This window comes from Toxotes jaculatrix, chromosome 7 (assembly GCF_017976425.1).
Source record: "Toxotes jaculatrix isolate fToxJac2 chromosome 7, fToxJac2.pri, whole genome shotgun sequence".
Classification (NCBI taxonomy): domain Eukaryota; kingdom Metazoa; phylum Chordata; class Actinopteri; family Toxotidae; genus Toxotes; species Toxotes jaculatrix.
Genome location: NC_054400.1, coordinates 24,572,596 through 24,589,651, shown reverse-complemented (window position 1 = coordinate 24,589,651; position 17,056 = coordinate 24,572,596). Strand labels below are relative to the sequence as shown.

At 40.9% G+C, this 17,056-nt stretch overlaps 1 protein-coding gene across 1 annotated transcript in view; it reads left to right on the top strand.

The window, feature by feature from the left end:
• LOC121184948 (citron Rho-interacting kinase) overlaps positions 1-17,056 on the top strand; it is an 84,848-nt gene that overhangs the window by 8,945 nt on the left and 58,847 nt on the right. Inside the window, exons 3-15 of the mRNA XM_041042879.1 lie at positions 446-589; positions 930-1,049; positions 9,174-9,353; positions 9,567-9,620; positions 9,745-9,798; positions 10,508-10,648; positions 11,829-11,954; positions 13,649-13,744; positions 14,050-14,166; positions 14,382-14,491; positions 14,630-14,804; positions 15,598-15,795; positions 15,901-15,954. Of these exons, the coding sequence (XP_040898813.1) occupies positions 446-589; positions 930-1,049; positions 9,174-9,353; positions 9,567-9,620; positions 9,745-9,798; positions 10,508-10,648; positions 11,829-11,954; positions 13,649-13,744; positions 14,050-14,166; positions 14,382-14,491; positions 14,630-14,804; positions 15,598-15,795; positions 15,901-15,954 (1,569 nt within the window). The remainder of the gene's footprint in view (positions 1-445; positions 590-929; positions 1,050-9,173; positions 9,354-9,566; positions 9,621-9,744; positions 9,799-10,507; positions 10,649-11,828; positions 11,955-13,648; positions 13,745-14,049; positions 14,167-14,381; positions 14,492-14,629; positions 14,805-15,597; positions 15,796-15,900; positions 15,955-17,056) is intronic.

The window sequence follows — 17,056 nt, the reverse complement described above, 5'->3', positions numbered from 1 at the left end:
TGACTGCAGCCCCATGCTGTGGCACTGTGTTGTTGTGAGCATGTGTCTGCATTCTGACTGTGTGTTAGTGCTGCCTTACACTAAGTGCTGTGACTGTGTATCTGTGACTGTGCTGCCAGCCCTGCTGTTTCTCTGGTTTCCAATGCTCTTCAGGCCCTGTAATGCTGTAATGGCACATCTAATTGTATCATCAATCGCTACCAGTGACATATGCCATGAGAGAAGTGCAGTCTTCTAAACTTGCATTCACACACACACACGCAACCATAGAAAGATACACAAATACACACACAAATGCTACAAGTGTATTTTTACTTATCTTTAACATACTCTCAAAAGAGGCTGTTAAAAAGTATATCTACTCAGCTCAATGGGCCCCAGAGATTCATTACTAATACCAGAGTGTCACAGAAAAGTTTGGTCCATGCTATATTCTTTTTCCCAGGTTGAGCAGGAGATCTCACTCGTCCAGAGGAAGATGTCTGACCTTGAGTCAGTGCTGCAGCAGAAGGATATAGAGTTGAAGGCCTCAGAGACGCAGAGGACCATCCTCGAACAGGACCTGGCAACCTACATTACAGAATGCAGCGTGAGTAGCCCTGTGCTTACTACAGTGGACACCATGTGGACTGTTGACTTCAAATGTGTGTGTGTGTCTGCGTGTCTGGGTGCATCTGATTTTACACGTCTGTGTACACACGTATTAGAATTTGACTGCATTTGAGATTTGTTGATAATTTGAGTCAATAAAATATTAGAAATACGTCTCAGCAATAATAAAATCCAATTCATTTCCAAAATGAGCAAGAGGTGGAATCAACACTTATTTAAAACCATTTCAACACAAACATTTTAACCAGTTACTGCAGGGCTGCTGTATTAGACCACATTACTTGAACTGACCGAGCATATGTATGTCTTGGTTACAGAGTCTAAAGCGCAGTTTGGAGCAGGCTCGTATGGAAGTGTCACAGGAGGATGATAAAGCACTGCAGCTCCTCCATGACATCCGGGAACAGAGCAACAAGCTTCAAGAGATCAAAGAGCAGGTAGGATGTCATCTTGGATGTTATCTTGGCAGGTCAGTGGGTTGAGATACATACCATTTACTCCCGATATTGGGGGCTCAAAACTGGAACAAGGCACAGTAAGGCTAATCACCGATCTGCTATCTAACATTGCAGCCATTTAAGATTTCAGTGTTTTACTTTAAACAGTTTGTTGTGCCAAAAACAAATGAAACAATGTCTCTTTGGTGGCAGAATTGTTCTTCTTTTAATTTTATCTCAGCACTCATTCGCTTGTTAAATGGATATTTGCAGTGATGGGTACGGTATGTAAAGCATGAAGAAGAAATGTCAAAAGAATTATCGTCATGAAGAAGCAAATTAAGAGTATTTCATAGCAGCAGTCAGATGGAGCAGGTCAAGTCACCAAGGCTGTGTGTGTGTGTGGGGTGTGAGTGTTAATTAGACGGGCATGTGATGTCAGAATCCCACCACTCTCTGGAGCAGTTCAGTCAGAGCAGCGTTAAGCATGCACTGCATGTGTAGAAATGTCTACTACTGCAGCATCCTCTTTATGTAAATGGTTGTTTTCATTCCTTAAACCTTTTTACAAGGGTATGCACTATACAGATGCAGTTCATGTCGTGTTTTGTTGAGGTTTGTTTAGAAATTTACCTCTGAATATATGAACAGTTCTTTATTTTCAAGAAAAACCAATGTGCCACATTTTTTCAGACTGATTATACAATCTGTCGTGCTCTATATATGGTATAAAGACTGTATCAAGTGTGTGCCGGGTCTACTCATTGTGAGTCTCCCTGGAATCAGGAACACTATTAATGAAAGAAAGAGACAGAGGAGGTTTACTGTACATGCAGCCCTTAATTACTAAAATCAAATGTGATGAGTGTGTGGCATGTGTGAGTGTTTGTGTGTATGCTTATATTTCGGCATGTGTGGCAGCACCACATGACATCGTGTTGCCAGCTGTGAGCATTGAGCTGTTACGAGACTGACAGTTTAGGACAACAGATAAAGAGTATGAAAAATCATCTCCCTGGCATTATGCACCACTTTTCCTTAAAAAGGTAATAGAAAAGCAACCTATTTTTCTCAGCCTACACTAGTGCTGGTTACCAAGCACTGAATACATTGTGCAATGGTTGCTATGGTGATGAGAGCCATATACCTACGAGTGAAGAGAGCACTGATGCAGTGGGCAGGCTGTCGTGATGAGGTGCTGGGGCCTGAGCTCATACTGTTTGAGAAACAGAATTTTTGACCATCACTTGATATACTGCCTAAAAACCAGTGATGTGTATTAGAGGACTGCATCCTGTCCTTTATGTTCTTAGAAAGTTCTGAAAATGTGCATTTAATAGTATGTACTGCACACACACGTTACTGTGTAGAAAATACAATCCTAATCCTTTAATCCTGTCTCAGAACAACATGTTGTAATTCAGAAATGATATTAATACAATGCAATACAAAATTATAATAGAAATGGTTCATGAAATTCAGAAGGGCCTATGAATTAAGCTGCTGCTCCTGTGCAAGAGATGCTAATCGAAGTACAGGTGTGCACGTCATGTCTGACTTGGACAGAATCCCTCCAGACCCAGGATGTGCTTGAGGGATTCCCAGCTGTTATACCTGCTCTGAATGGCTATGCTCAAAGGTGAGGCGAAAACCGTGCCATCTTGGTTGCATCCCACTGCCTCCTTGATCTTTCTCCAATAACTCTGTGCCTGTGTCTTTTTTTCTCTTAATGCAATGAGTCGTACAGAGGGCGATAAAGGTGCACACTTTCCAGCAGCCTCTTCTCAAAGGCATTCATGATACACACGAAAAGGGCAGGACAGAAGTAGTTGCGTGACAAATAGGAAAAAAAAACTTCCTGACAGAGAAGGTCAAATCCTGTGTACTTTGGCACCTCCACAGACCTGGCCAGTCTCTGCATGAAATGATCATGATCGTCAGATTTTCTATTTTGGAAAGTTAGAGAGATTGCTGGACGCAGACATCCAGTTTGATCTCTAAAAGGTGTTTCAGACCCTGTTAACTTACTGGCCATGCTTCTTATTTGAAGCATACTGAGACCCCTGGAGCTGGAGGATGTTGCTGGGGAACAACATCCTCCAGCTCCTCCTCAGGATGTTTAGATGACAGATCCTTTTCCTCAGCAACATTGCTAATGTTAACTTTGTTAATGTTAACTGATCAGCTCAGTTTTCATTCACCCTGACACTTTTGTTTTACAGCCTCACAGAGTAAGCATGATCACTGTCAGGGGAACATTCATAACACACCCGCATCAGGATTGCCAGGAGATGTTAGCAAAGGTTTGTGTTGGTCAACAGCAGCAAGACTACGGTTGAACTGAGCACCTTGTAATTGGATGTGTATACCTTGGCAGACATAAAAAATCACTAAGCTTCTCAAAAGAAAACTTTCTGTAGGTAACGTGATTCTTCACATTTGTGAGGATAGTGTGCTGCTCATGCACATTATCTGGTTTGTCTTCCCATTGGAGCCTCTCAGCATGGTATTTACGCCCGCTAAATCCAGTATTTCATCTTGAAAAGCATCTGTCTCCCACGCTCTGTCATATGACTGCAGTGTTTATCATTTTCATGCAGGAGCCATGCAGTGTTGGATCAACAAACAGTAGAGATTGGGGATAGATTCATTTCCAGAGAAAAGCAATCTGTGCCGAAGCCATTAAGACCTGAAAACGTGCAATTTCACTAAAGAACATGAGAGCAAAGAACTACAGAAAACTGCACTGTTCCTGTCTTGGTTGTATTTACACAGAAAAACTCAAAAAGGCATATCACACTTTATTGGCCATCAGTGTATGCATGGAGTGTGTGTGTTGTACGTGCAGTGGGTCTAGAAAAACAAAGGGTCTGTCTTAGTTTTATGAAGTTCTTTTAGATTAATTTGAAAAAACCTGCACTTTATTATCTCATAATGATAATATAGACAAACATTAATGTAGATTTGAAAGTACCTTGTTGAGTATTCTTGTAAATAAACAAAGTTATATTCACATTCAGGGTCTCTCTCCAAAACACAGGATGTGTATCCTTGAGGCCAAACAAATGTGTTGAATACATTTGCAAATATATTTGCAAATTTGATTTTTTAATGTTTCCATGTTTTGCCTGCTTCTTCTAGCTCCAGAGGGAGAGGAAGACAGGCAAGAAGGAAAGAGACCAATTTTGTTCATCTACTGTTTCTTTTCTCTCGTCAGCCCTCCAGTCATTTCACACCCATGATAGTAGTCATCCATCGATTTTAGGCATTATAAATGACAGCTCATTCTCAAGTGGCTGCCTTTCAGATTAGCACTGGGCTGAGGGATGAAGCCCTCAAAGCACCCTTTTTCTCACGTTAGCTTACGTCACGTCTAACTACCAGTTCCTCTGTGTTTGAAGGAACAAATGCCAGTAAGTTTTCTTTGTTACTTTACTCATCTTCTGTATATTGTTCTTTCTTGGAATCAGGCTCAGTGAAATCAGTCAACCATTCATCGGGAATGTATAGTGCTCCAGCTAAACCCAGAGGAGACATGGAAAAGTCACTGTCACATGCTATAAGATGTTTAAAGTTTGTGTAAACGAAGATGAGATCCACCTCTGTGAAAGGCATGATGGACGTATGTGTGGAAAATGTCTCTTGTATGAATAGGCAAATAAGGACAGTTCCCTGGCGTCCCTCCATTCCTGTAGCCTGTGCTGCTTATCGTACAGCGGGTGTAGTGAAATGCTCCTTGGTTCAGGAAGCAGCAGAGCATGAGACTCTGCCCTGTTCATCTCCCTTGTCTGCTGATGGACACTGGTTCGGAACATAAACCAAAACCGGGGCTCTTCCCATCCACCTGCCTTAGTGCTGCAGCTGAGCTACAGGTTTACTGTCCTGGATGAATTTGGCCACTTTTGTTATGTGTTGAATGCAGTTAATGAGTCAAATAGGCGTGTTCTAATCTCCAGTCTAATCCCCACAATCAGCTGAGGCATGGGGTGCTTTTCAGTTTTATAACTGAGTTTAAACACCTGGTTATCGGTGTCATGTCAAAGCCATCAGCTGAACTTTGTGGACAAATGTAATTTATTCTGGATATAAAAGAGATGGTTTCCACCCCAATTTTTTGTGGTCACTTATAACTCATAGCGTTGGTTCCACTTCTCAAAGTAAATTCTCCAAAGGGTCTGGGCTATGTTCTACAAGCCCCACTACCCCCACACATACCAGTATACCATTATAAATGACTACTAAAGCTACTTCCAGGTTATATTCCCACCTGTGCAGCGACACTGCTGCTTCCAGCATTTGTAATCTGATCCATGTTTCATCCAATCGCGCTACACTATTCTGCATGCACCAAATAAGACACCTCTTTTCAAAAATTCAAAAACATTTAAAAAAGAATTGATGAATTCTTTGAGTTTTTGTCTTTTATGGTTTCTAATCCTGAAAACCTTTTAATTTTGCCAGATTTTAACATTCACATTTGCTGTCTACCTAACCTTCATGCTCAGGATTTTTCACATTCAACTGACTCTTTCACTTTTACTTCATTAGCCATGGGTCTTTCTCACCTACATGGCCATACTCTTGACCTTAATCTAACTTTTGGCATTCCGGTCCCAAATGTCCAGATAAACAGTGTCAGTTTATATGATCCGTGGCCCATTATGCTCTCCACCTCTCTCCCCTCCCAGACTCCTAAACCCAGCCTGCCAGGAAACTGTTCCAGTTCTATTACCCCTCTCACTGCTGGGCAGTTCTCAGATGCCTTCTCTGCTCTCATTAAAGCTCCCTCTGCTGGACTGGACCCAGAAGAACTGGTTACAGTATTCAGTTGCATTAGCACCAACATTCTAGACTCAGTTGCCCCCTAAAAAGTTTTTAAAGCACTGCATGGACAGGCACCAGGTTACATCTCTCAACTACTCATCCCCTATTCCAGTTCCAGACCCTCAGATCTGCTGACCAGTCACTGCTCTTCATTTCACATACCCAGTTAAAAGCTGAGGGTGATCAAGATTTTTCTGTTGTTGGCCCTAAATTGTGAAAGTTTGTCACTAGCAATTACTTCTTCACTGTCCATTGATATCTTTAAAACCCTCCTAATGACCCATCTCTTTTCTTTAGCTTCTTGATTCTCATTGTGAAGAGATGCCTGGCCACACTCTACTTTTTATTTGATTGTATTTTATCAGGTTTTTGTGCAGTGCTGTTTGTGTTATGATTTTATCCAGATATTTTTTTATGCTTTTGTTAATATACCTTAATGTCCTTTTATTTATGTCTCTGTTTTTATTTGATCATTTCTGTTTTTTTTTGTTTTTTTTTGGACTTCTTCATTACCTTTACTGGCACATTGCTACTCTGCTTGGTGCATCATGGCCACCACCTGTCCGTTGACTGTTCGCTGAGCCCCTCCCCCCCTTACTTACTGTTGCTAAGCCTGTCAGGCTTTCCATTGTCAGATGACACATACTGTATGCAGTTTGCAGCGGTAACTGTGGCAGATTTACCACTCAAAATTCTTAGTCATTTTTGAAACAATGGGTTCTTGATTTCAAAGAGAGGAAGACAAATGCAGCCTTCTCATTTCTAGCCAACTATCAGTCTTACCAGATGAAATGACACCTGTCAGATTTCATCAGCTGTAGCTTGCTAGCTAATTGAGCTAATGGTAGCTCCATGACTTGGTTGAAAACACTGTCTCTGGCTGACTTTTAAAGTCTCCAGCTCACTCCTTTTAAAACAAGCATGCAAAAGAGTATTATGCACTAGATTGTTGCATAAATGATATTGTGCAAAGGACTGAGACTGAAGCTACATGTTCCATGCAGAGAGTCAGCATCCTCACCATCTGATGAGCTGTGTGGAAGATATGGAAACAGAGAAACATTGTTTTTGTGCTGCAGAGGTGCTGTAGAGGTAGTTAGTCTTAGTATTATAAATATGATACAAGTCTGGTTTGACAATGTTCCTTATCATTCTAACGTAACCCTGTTTTGTCCCTTAGCTGACATACTTAGCTCTTTTGGTTTTGGTTCCAGAAAGGCAAAATAAAAAAGACACAGCCCTCCACAACAGCACATGCAGAGTATTGCCATTAGTAGAGTCCCATGCATACAGCTGTGGCATGTGGAGAAATCCAAAGCTTGACAGGCTGTTCCTAGTTGTGGTTGCTAAGCTATGATTGCACAATTGGTGTTTGGGCATTTTAGTGAGAGGTTAATTTGTGGAATAGCGTGAAATCTTCTGAACACGTGTGGAGCGTGCTTGCGCGTGTAGGTACAAGTGCATGTATGGGACAGTCATAAATGAAACATCTGTAGCCTATTGTTTGTTTCTGTTGTTTCATCCGCTCTGCAACATGATGTTTATTTTGAAGGATATTTGACACTGGCTCATTGTGTGTTAACGGTTACTCTTTTATGTACTGAATTCTATGATTTCAAGGTTTAAGATAACCACTGAGAGTGTAACTTTTAAGATTCAAGAGTTGCCCTCATAAATGTCCACATTCCCCATCAGTCCTGAGCTTTTATGGACCGATGATACTGTGGATAAAGACCGTAAGCGAATCGACATATAATTACTGATTTGAAGCTCTTTCTCTGTCTTTAGGGGGTATTAAATCTGTGAAGCAGAAATATAAATTGATAATGTTGAGGATGAATGCCCACTAGATTACTGTATATTGATTTTTGAATGTCTTTTTCAACAAAAGTAAATGATCCACAACGGCAAAATTCTGGCACAAACGATGCAGGTATGTTTGCTTTACAATCGCCTTTTCACACAACAGATAATCTGAATGAGCCAAGGACAGAAAATGTATTATATGTCTGCTTTTCTGTAATAAAAGAACACAGTGATTCAACTCCCTGCAAGGCCTTAGTTGTTTAACATCATACGGAAAGCTGAATTCCCTTGACTTTAATTTCCTTACAAGTCATTGTTTTGCCAAAGAATTACTGGAATTTGAAAATCATTTCTGGCTTTTATTGGCCTGGGAAGCCACAGCCAGAAGAAAGTTGGTTCTCAGGAGAACCAGTCGATGCTCATTGATGGAAACTGTCTGTCTGTTCCTGTAGAGCCAAACTGATAAGTAAGGGGTGGGGACACGGATATTTTAACACTCTGCACAGCCACATAACTGTTTGTGTTTTTTCTTACCTGACCCACACAGGTAAGTTCCCATCCATATGGAAGATCAACATGGACTAACTGCTCAGGGAGACAGTCTCTTCACTGGTTACATATGTAATCTCCCACTCCACTTGAGTAAAACTGTTGTTTTCACCATGTCTGATGCTGTCTTTTTCACTTGTCCTAATCTGTGTCGGTGTCTCCCTGGTTGCAGAAGCATGCTACTTTTTTACCAGCCTGACGGACAGGCCAGTGTGCCCTGTAATCTGATGAGAAGGTTGAAATTAGATCTGTTAGGCTGTGACTAATTACTGTTAGACAGACATATGCATTAAGTGACTCTGGCTGATTAAAAATTTTTCTCTTCACATTCCTTTCTCTGTTCATTGACTTTTTATACCATTAGTGAGGTTATACTTGGTATCAAAACTTTGAAGTCTGTGTACTCCTGTGACTGCCAAAAAATCTGACATATAATGGCCTTCAGACAAGCCCACTGTGCTGAACTGTTTTCATCCTGTTAAGTTTGAATGTGCTAGCAGCATGCCTAAAGTACATCTCTTATGAATGAGTTTGCTCTTATGAATGATGCAGTGGCTTCCAGCAAGAACATTTTCAGCAAACAGGTTGAGGTCAAACAACACCGAGGCTGCTGGAGAGCTGTTTTTCTTTTTAGACATACAGTAATCGCTCTGCCGGTTTTTCCCAAATTTTGCCGCAGTGGTAGAGGGGTACCCTTAATGTCTGCTAAACAAATATAGTGAAGTTAAATGGGTAAAGTGCTCATAAGTGGCCATAATTCAAAAAGATTGACTGCCAATCTAGGTGCTTTTTTGGCAGACATGCTCTGCTAAGTGGAATCTGCTGTTCTTTTGGTCACATGTTAATGTTGATGTTCCTTTTGTGTTTAGGACCGTTGCTCCTCTCCTCTCCCCTCCTCTCCTCTCTTATCTTGGGGTGGGGGGGATCTGTGTGGTCTTTGCGCAGGAATATCATGCCCAGCTGGAGGAGATGCGAGTTTCCATCAGACAGCTGGAGGAGGACCTGTCTGCTGCCCGGCGGCGTAGCGACCTGTACGAGGCTGAGCTGAAAGAGTCTCGGCAGTCCAGCGAGGAACTGAAGAGGAAGGCTGCAGACTACCAGCATAGGATGCAGAAGGTCTACACTGTAACTATAACTGTTAAGGATTCTGAAACCTACACAGGAAGAAGTTTGGCTTATTGGACATAAACTGCACATATTCTATTTGGTAGCAGTGTAACTCAATGTAACACGATATTAACTATAATGATATTTAGCTCACTTGTAGTCATAAAGGTTCTACTGTCTGCCATGATCATGTGTGGGAGGGATCTCACTGATTTTCCAATATCTTAACAGGCTAAAGAGCAAGGGAAAGCAGAAGCAGAGGAGATGATCACCAAGCTGGAGAAGGTAGTGTCTGAAGTTCGTTTCTAACACTAACGAATTCAAGTGACTCTAACCAAGGATGTTAAGCCTAAATGTCACTTGTCATTTAAGCTTTACGTATCATGATGACTGTATGTTTTTTTTTTAGGCCAATGCTGAGCAACAGACAAGGATCCACGATCTTCAAGAGAAGCTTGCCAAGGTAGAATATTTTTGCTTGGAAGATTAATGAATAATTTATATGAGCTCGTGCTGCCAAACGCAAAACATTTAACAGCATTTTACACTTTCAGATGAGTGTATAAACTCCTTTTCTACCTTCCCTGACCTCCTTCTTTCTCTCACTGTCTTTCTCTTAAGCTGTGGTCTATAGTCAGATTTGGTAAATGGCCCGAGAACAATTCAGCTGTCTTTTAAAACTAGACTTACTGCTCAATTATCGTCAATCAAACAGTTTTGCCTCATTAGTAAAAAAAATAATAATTTCATCCTAATTGTCTTTTTCTAGAAATGAATATTTAAAAGTATAATCCATTCTGCCAAGAGCACTTGAGGTTGTGGTACTGATATTCAGGACCTACTGAGTCCACAATGGGGCTAAGTGTTTCTCATGCACTTAAACTTTATCAACAGCCACTGTAACCTTGTATCACCAGTGTTGTTTGGAATACTAAGAAGACTGCAGCTACATAATTATTAGCAAACTGAACACATTTCATGTGTTTAATATGATGTTATACTGGAACATATTCAAATGATTTTTATTTTGACCCGGTTATTTCAATTGATGAGGTTGGAAAGGTGAGGTTTAGACAAGGTTCATTTCAACTTTCTATTACTATTTGAGTTCCTGTAAATGTGTATGTATGAACACATACTTTTGGTTTGATATTTTTTCATTTAACTCCCAGGCGTTAAAGGCCAGTGCTGAGGCGACAGACCTCCTTCAGACTATGAGAGTGGCCAAAGAGCGCATGGAGCGAGATCTAGAGAGGCTACAGAACAAGGAAGACTCCAGTGACAGCCTGCGTAGACGCCTCCGTGAGACTGAGGTACACACACACCTCGGTTATGCACAATACACAAACACCTTGCATTACAGCCTTGCATATATGTGTTCTGGCCTCTTGCCTGTTTCTTACCATTATTCTGTGTATCATTTCTTCGCTTTTCAATATCACAAATCTCTTTGTTAAAAGTGTTGCATAAATAAATCTGGCTTGGGTATCTGCTAAGCACAAAGAGCCCATATGTTCTCTTGCATGTTGTTGTTGCGCCTTCTGAGGGACACTTGTTCTGTGATACTACAATAGCATGTCAGATAGCCTGAATGTTCGTCACATTTGATCATAATTTGAAAAGCAAATGCACTGGTGTTCATGTGATTTTTCTATGTCCTGGTTTGTAAAGCTACCTCACTGTCCTGTTTTTGTAAAGGACACAGGGTAAAATTAAACCAAACAGTCTTTAAGCTGATTGACGCTGATGTCCCTCTGTACTATCACAGTCTCAGACTTTCACCCAAATCACACCAGAGTGTAGGTTTAAGTGAGTAGGGTATGCATAGTAATATCCATGAACGTTTCTGTGCTCAAAAAAGAGAGGAAGACTAAAGTTTTAAATGTTTACTTGTGTTAAACTTTCAAAGTTGTCATTTTTGGATCCGTTTTAATAAAATTCTGCAATAAATACATACATATGGATACATTACATTTTCATTTATACAGTGGCTGTAGTTACCTACAGTTAATTTTTGAGAGGGGTTGTCATGAATTCACATTTACTCATTTGGCAGATATGTTTAACCAAACCAATTTACGAGAGAGGGACAACACACAGTTCTAAAACACCAAATAAATTTGCTAATAAATGTTGGTGAATTTAGACATGAGGACAGAAAATATGCAAATGGTCAAATTTACACAGCTCCTAAGATCTCTCACACCATTATGCATGAATGCAAATGGGCTCTTTAGAGACATTGTGTGGTAGTTTGAATAATAATAAACAGTGCAGAGGTGCATCGCGATCAAGCCAAATGGATGCAGCTGTTAGAGTATATCATCAGTTCTTCCTTGAAGTGGAAATCACAAGTCTACTTAGCATTCCTACTAAATGTGTTTGATTTTGGACTGCGGATCCTCTGACCTCTGGTTGCATTTTTTTTAAAAATTTCAGTCAATTAAAGGTTGAATGTGTTTATCAGTGTTTGTTACCGTTCACTGTGTGCAGGATGGTAGGAAGACTCTTGAGAACCAGGTGAAAAGGCTGGAGATTGTTGAGCGCCGGGAGACTAAACTGAAGGATGAGATCCAGAGCAAAGGCCAACAGATTCAACAGATGGCAGATAAGATTCTGGTAACTGAGTCGGAAATTGCCTGTAAAACACTGAGCACACATGAAGTAACACTCAAAACACAGAAGAGTTGAAGGTTAACACATGTATTGTACAATATGGAGATGATACCTTACAGGAGTCAGAAGTCAGACAGATATGCTCCCCAGAAGAAAAATAAAATTTAAATAAAATATTATTCCAGCAAAAAAGAAGCACATTAACACACACGATTGGTCCTCTATAGCTTATATGAGACAGTCATAACATCTACATCACCGTAAATGGTAACCTGAAGCAGCAGGTCACTGGGACAAGATGTCAGTCCTGGGTGTCTCCTTTTTAGGAATGTGCTGTGGATGCCTGAACAGCAAGCATGTGGTAGTTTTAAAGCAATACAGTTACAAAGGCATACAGAGCAGAAGAAACACATACACTGTGAATACATGATACACTTTCATGCTTCATGCTAATTTCTTTTCACATAACCCACCTTTCATTTCCTGTGCAGAGCTAAAATAATCAGAGGAGGTGTGACATAAACACAGCTCATTGTCATCATTGCAGAGGAAGTGCTATTTTATATAATATTTCTGAAAAACCTCAGGTTTATCATCCACCATCTTTATGGATGCTGTGGATGTAAACTGTTATTCCTATATACACGGTGCAGAATGATACCTCATACAATAATTAGTTATACCTAATAACAGTCATTTTAAAAACTCCTACACATCTATGATACACCCACATATGTGCTTTCAATTAGTTAACCTCATAAGTGTGGGCGTAAACACACTGTGTTTGATTGACACCTCTCCCTCACTGTCCTGTTAGTTTTGTTGCACCTGTTACAAATTACACCTGTATTATTCTTATGAGTGTAGAACTTTCGGTCACTCAATCTATTCCATACCTACACCCATCTTCAACCTGATCAGAAGTCTGTTTAGGTCTGAGGGATGTGCGGGGGAGAAGGTAATAGCGTTATTATGTAGCTCCACTAAAGTTTTTAATCTTACTCCTAAATAGCACTAAAGTTGTAGCCTGGAGTGTCCTCTAAAGACTTGGTCAAAAAGCTACTGAGTGAAACATTTGGTTTGAATGCAGTGAATTGTTAAGACATTTTGACATGTCATAGCAGGAAAAGCACAAATGTAATTAATAACTAATAATTGGTGTATTCCATTTAGGTCTACCTGTTACAGGGTTTGTGTATTGGTCATTAGTTCCACCTGTGCTTTTCCTGATAATAAGTGAAAAAGGTCAATAAAGAGTTACACAGTGAAGACAAGGGACAGGATTGAAGTCATTGTTGTGGATGATATTGTGTTTCATGAACCCATTTACTTACGACATCCATAGTCACAAAGGCAAGGTCTTAGTATTTATTCATATTTTAAAGTAACTTGCTGCCTTGTTAACACTTTCTTGCCATATTTATTGTATCTGACATCAAAAAACACCCTCACAGGTAAGCTAAATAAAAGCCGGTTAAAACTGTATTTCAACACTGATTGCGATCAAGTGTTATTGATTTAGGAGTCCTTTGGATTACCTCTAACTACTTAATGGGCTGTGTCTGATGATAATGCCTTGTACGTTACCCTTGTACCGAAGATCAGTTAGGAAGTACTTTTGGCTACTTCCAGCCTTTCTGCGTGTCGCTGCTGATATTTAATACGCTGTGCCAAACATATTTGTATTTTTTGTGTAGGAGCTGGAGGAAAATCTGCGTGAGACTCAAGGCACAGCCCAGCGGTTGGAGGCTCACCTGAAGCAGAAGGAGAAGCTCTATGAAGACAAGATAAAGGTAAAATTTCAGAACACATAAACACACACACACACACACACACACACACACACACACACACACACACACACACACACACACACACACACAGACAGCCTTTGTTGGAATGTAAAACAACAGGCAGGTATATCCCAGTGAAAGTACAGGAAGTGTTCTGTGCTATGTTTAGTGGTCATGCTTCAGCTGGTTGAGTTGTGGGTGCTCTCTAAGCTTGGGAGATCTACAGTATGTCCTCTTCACACCGTTCTCTGTCCTGTTAAGTGATATCCTGGTTATGGTTATGTGGGCTGCCTGGCATTGAGCAGGTGTTGGAGGCCCAGATGAAGGCGGACATGGCTGATAAGGAGATGCTGGAGTCCAGTCAGAGCAAATATGAGGAGGAGGTGCGGGAAAAGTGCAACATCATCAGTGAACAGAAGGCGGTAAGAACTGACCAGCTTGGCAGCGACACAATTTCAGGCATATTTTAACATTTATCACACTGACATAGATTTCTTGTTTGGAATAATCTTGGGTAGTTTATTGTAGAGCACACAATAATGAGCCTTAACCTGATCCCAATTAAAACCGGGGATGTGAAGATCCAACTGAATGTTTCATTAAAACACAAGTTATAACTTCCATCATTTCTGTTCAGACCATAAATGCTATGGACTCTAAGATGAACAACTTGGAGCAGAGGATTGCTGAGCTGTCTGAGGCCAACAAACTGGCAGCCAACAGCAGCATCTACACCCAGAAAAACATGTAAGTACTGATGACAAGTAAGGGTTAAAGAGGACTGGGCCTGTGCAAAATAATACACGGAAGGTACTTGATTATCTTGGAAGTGTTGCGTTGCCTCCTATTAAACTTTTTGCTCATGTTTATATGTGCTCTTGTCAGGAAAGCCCAGGAGGAGATGATCTCAGAGCTTCGCCAGCAGAAGTTCTACTTGGAGTCTCAGGCTGGGAAGTTGGAGGCCCAGAATGCCAAACTGGAAGAGCATCTAGAGAAAATGAGTCAGCAGGAGCAAAACAATAAGAGCCGTGTGCTGGAGCTGGAAACTAGGCTCAGAGAGGTGAGGAGATATTACAGCCGGGTGGAGACGGAAGCAGGGTTTATGAAGCAGGATTCATGTGTTGATAGATTATTGGATAGAGGTTTTCCCATCAGAGTGTGACTCACAAGTTATGTTTGCTTTCCATTTTTCCCGTTTCCAATGTATTTCTTACTGTCTCGTCAGTCCCATGCCTCACTGTCCCTTGTATGTCTAACTCTGTTTCAAAGTCATTTTTACCTGTTATGCAGTATCTACACAAAGAATTTTTTATATATTTTAGCATATGAAGTAACACTTTTAAATGTTAAATAGATGCGGTTGTGGACTAGACCACTTCCATCTGTGCTGATCTGCCTCCAAACACTGGAAACACACCTGTGTATAATTGCTTTCCTGAATGAATGTTGAGGAAATAATTGTGGTGCATCATGACCTGATGTGGAGGCAGGTGCAGCCCATAAAGCAGCTGTGAGAGGATCATATGTAGACTCTAGCCACTGCATTGGGCGTCAGAATACACAATACATAAATTTGACATATGATGTTGGGATGTAGTAGAGTCTTGTAGAGGATTTGAAATGTTCTAAAGCTGTCCAGAAAGAGAAGTTTATAGGCTAGAAATCTCCACGCTTAGAGCATTGCTGAACTTCTGGTATTGACCAACTGTCCTGTTAACTCTCTATTAAGAGTCAGACAAGGCGAAGCGTCAGGTGTAATGCTCTCTCATCCCTTTGGGGAAGTAGTATCATGTCAGCATGCCTCCTCCGTCTCCCTGATCCTGGATGGGGCCCCTCTCTGTCTGCTTTTGTAGATTGGGCTGGAGCATGAGGAACAGAAGCTGGAGATTAAGCGTCAGGTGACGGAGCTGACCCTGTCACTGCAAGAGCGCGAATCCCAGATCAGCAACCTGCAGGCAGCTCGTCACGCTCTGGAGAGCCAGCTACAGCAGGCCAAGACTGAGCTGGAGGAGACCACTGCAGAGGCTGAAGAGGAGATCACCGTGCTCAGAGTGAGAGACAGAGGAAGTAGAGGAGTACTGAAGACGGTGTCTCCTTTGATGTTATATAATTCAGGCAGTGAAATCTGTCCCTTTCTCTCTTGTCATACCTCCTAGGCACACAGAGATGAGATACAACGCAAGTATGACGCCTTAAGAGACAGCTGCGCGGTAAGCTGCTCACTCACTCACTTTTTTTTTTTTTTGGCTCTTTCTCTTTTTCCAGGGACAGACAACTCATCTGACATTCAACACCAGCGGATTCATCACAAATCATCACACATAACGAACAACCGAACGTGGCCATAATGTCTCAGTCCATATGCGCTTCTGTTGTTCTTGTGTAAACTGGGCCCCAGTTAAAAATATTTTTCTTTTTCTTCCATTAATCACAAAGGGACACACTGTGACTTTAAACACCCTCTCCATTTCACCGCACTCATCGTCCTTGTTGGTTAGTATGACCAGGGATCCAGACTGAGTGTTTTCAGAGCTGTCCCAAAACTCTCAAAACTTTCAAACAGGGCTAATTTATACATTAGCGATAGATTAATTCTCTATTGAACTGTTTGTTTCCATGATGCCATTGTGATCATTAACAACTAAGTGAGCTATCATTACCAGAACTACCCCTGCTGGAACAGTAACAAGAAGTTAATGGCTGTTATCCAGCCATCATGGTTGTTTGGTGACTTCACATTCTGGGGATTGTTTTTCTTTTGTTTGCTTCATGTTGTCACATACTGAACATATTACCTGGAAACACTGTGCTTTAGTTAACTAACACAACATTTCACAGTCACTAACTGAATTAGCCAGCAGAAGAAGTTTTTTTCATTTTTTGATTATTTTCTTTTCCATGTTTACAGAGATGCTTATTTCCTCTTCTTGCTTTCTTCTAAAAAACAACACCATTTTGTCACCACAGCTTCTGATAATGAGGCATCACATGAAGTCAGCCAACTAATGAAACTATTCAAAAGTAGCCATCTTTTTATAGAGTAATCTATATCTTTTAGATTTATTTTTATATTATGGCATCATTTTTGTTGGACAGCATGCGATGGTGTTACCGTGGAGCCTGGTGTCCCCCTTTAACCTCGAGAAAATGCTTTTGTCATGTTTAAGGGATTTGAGTGCTTTAAAATTCATATATCTTGAATAAACACCAAGACCATCGTGGTCTTTATCCCATTGCCCTACTTTTGAGATCCTCCCACTCGCAAACTGTTAAGATAGCACTGTCCATAGATTCAGCTGGCCAGTGTTCAGG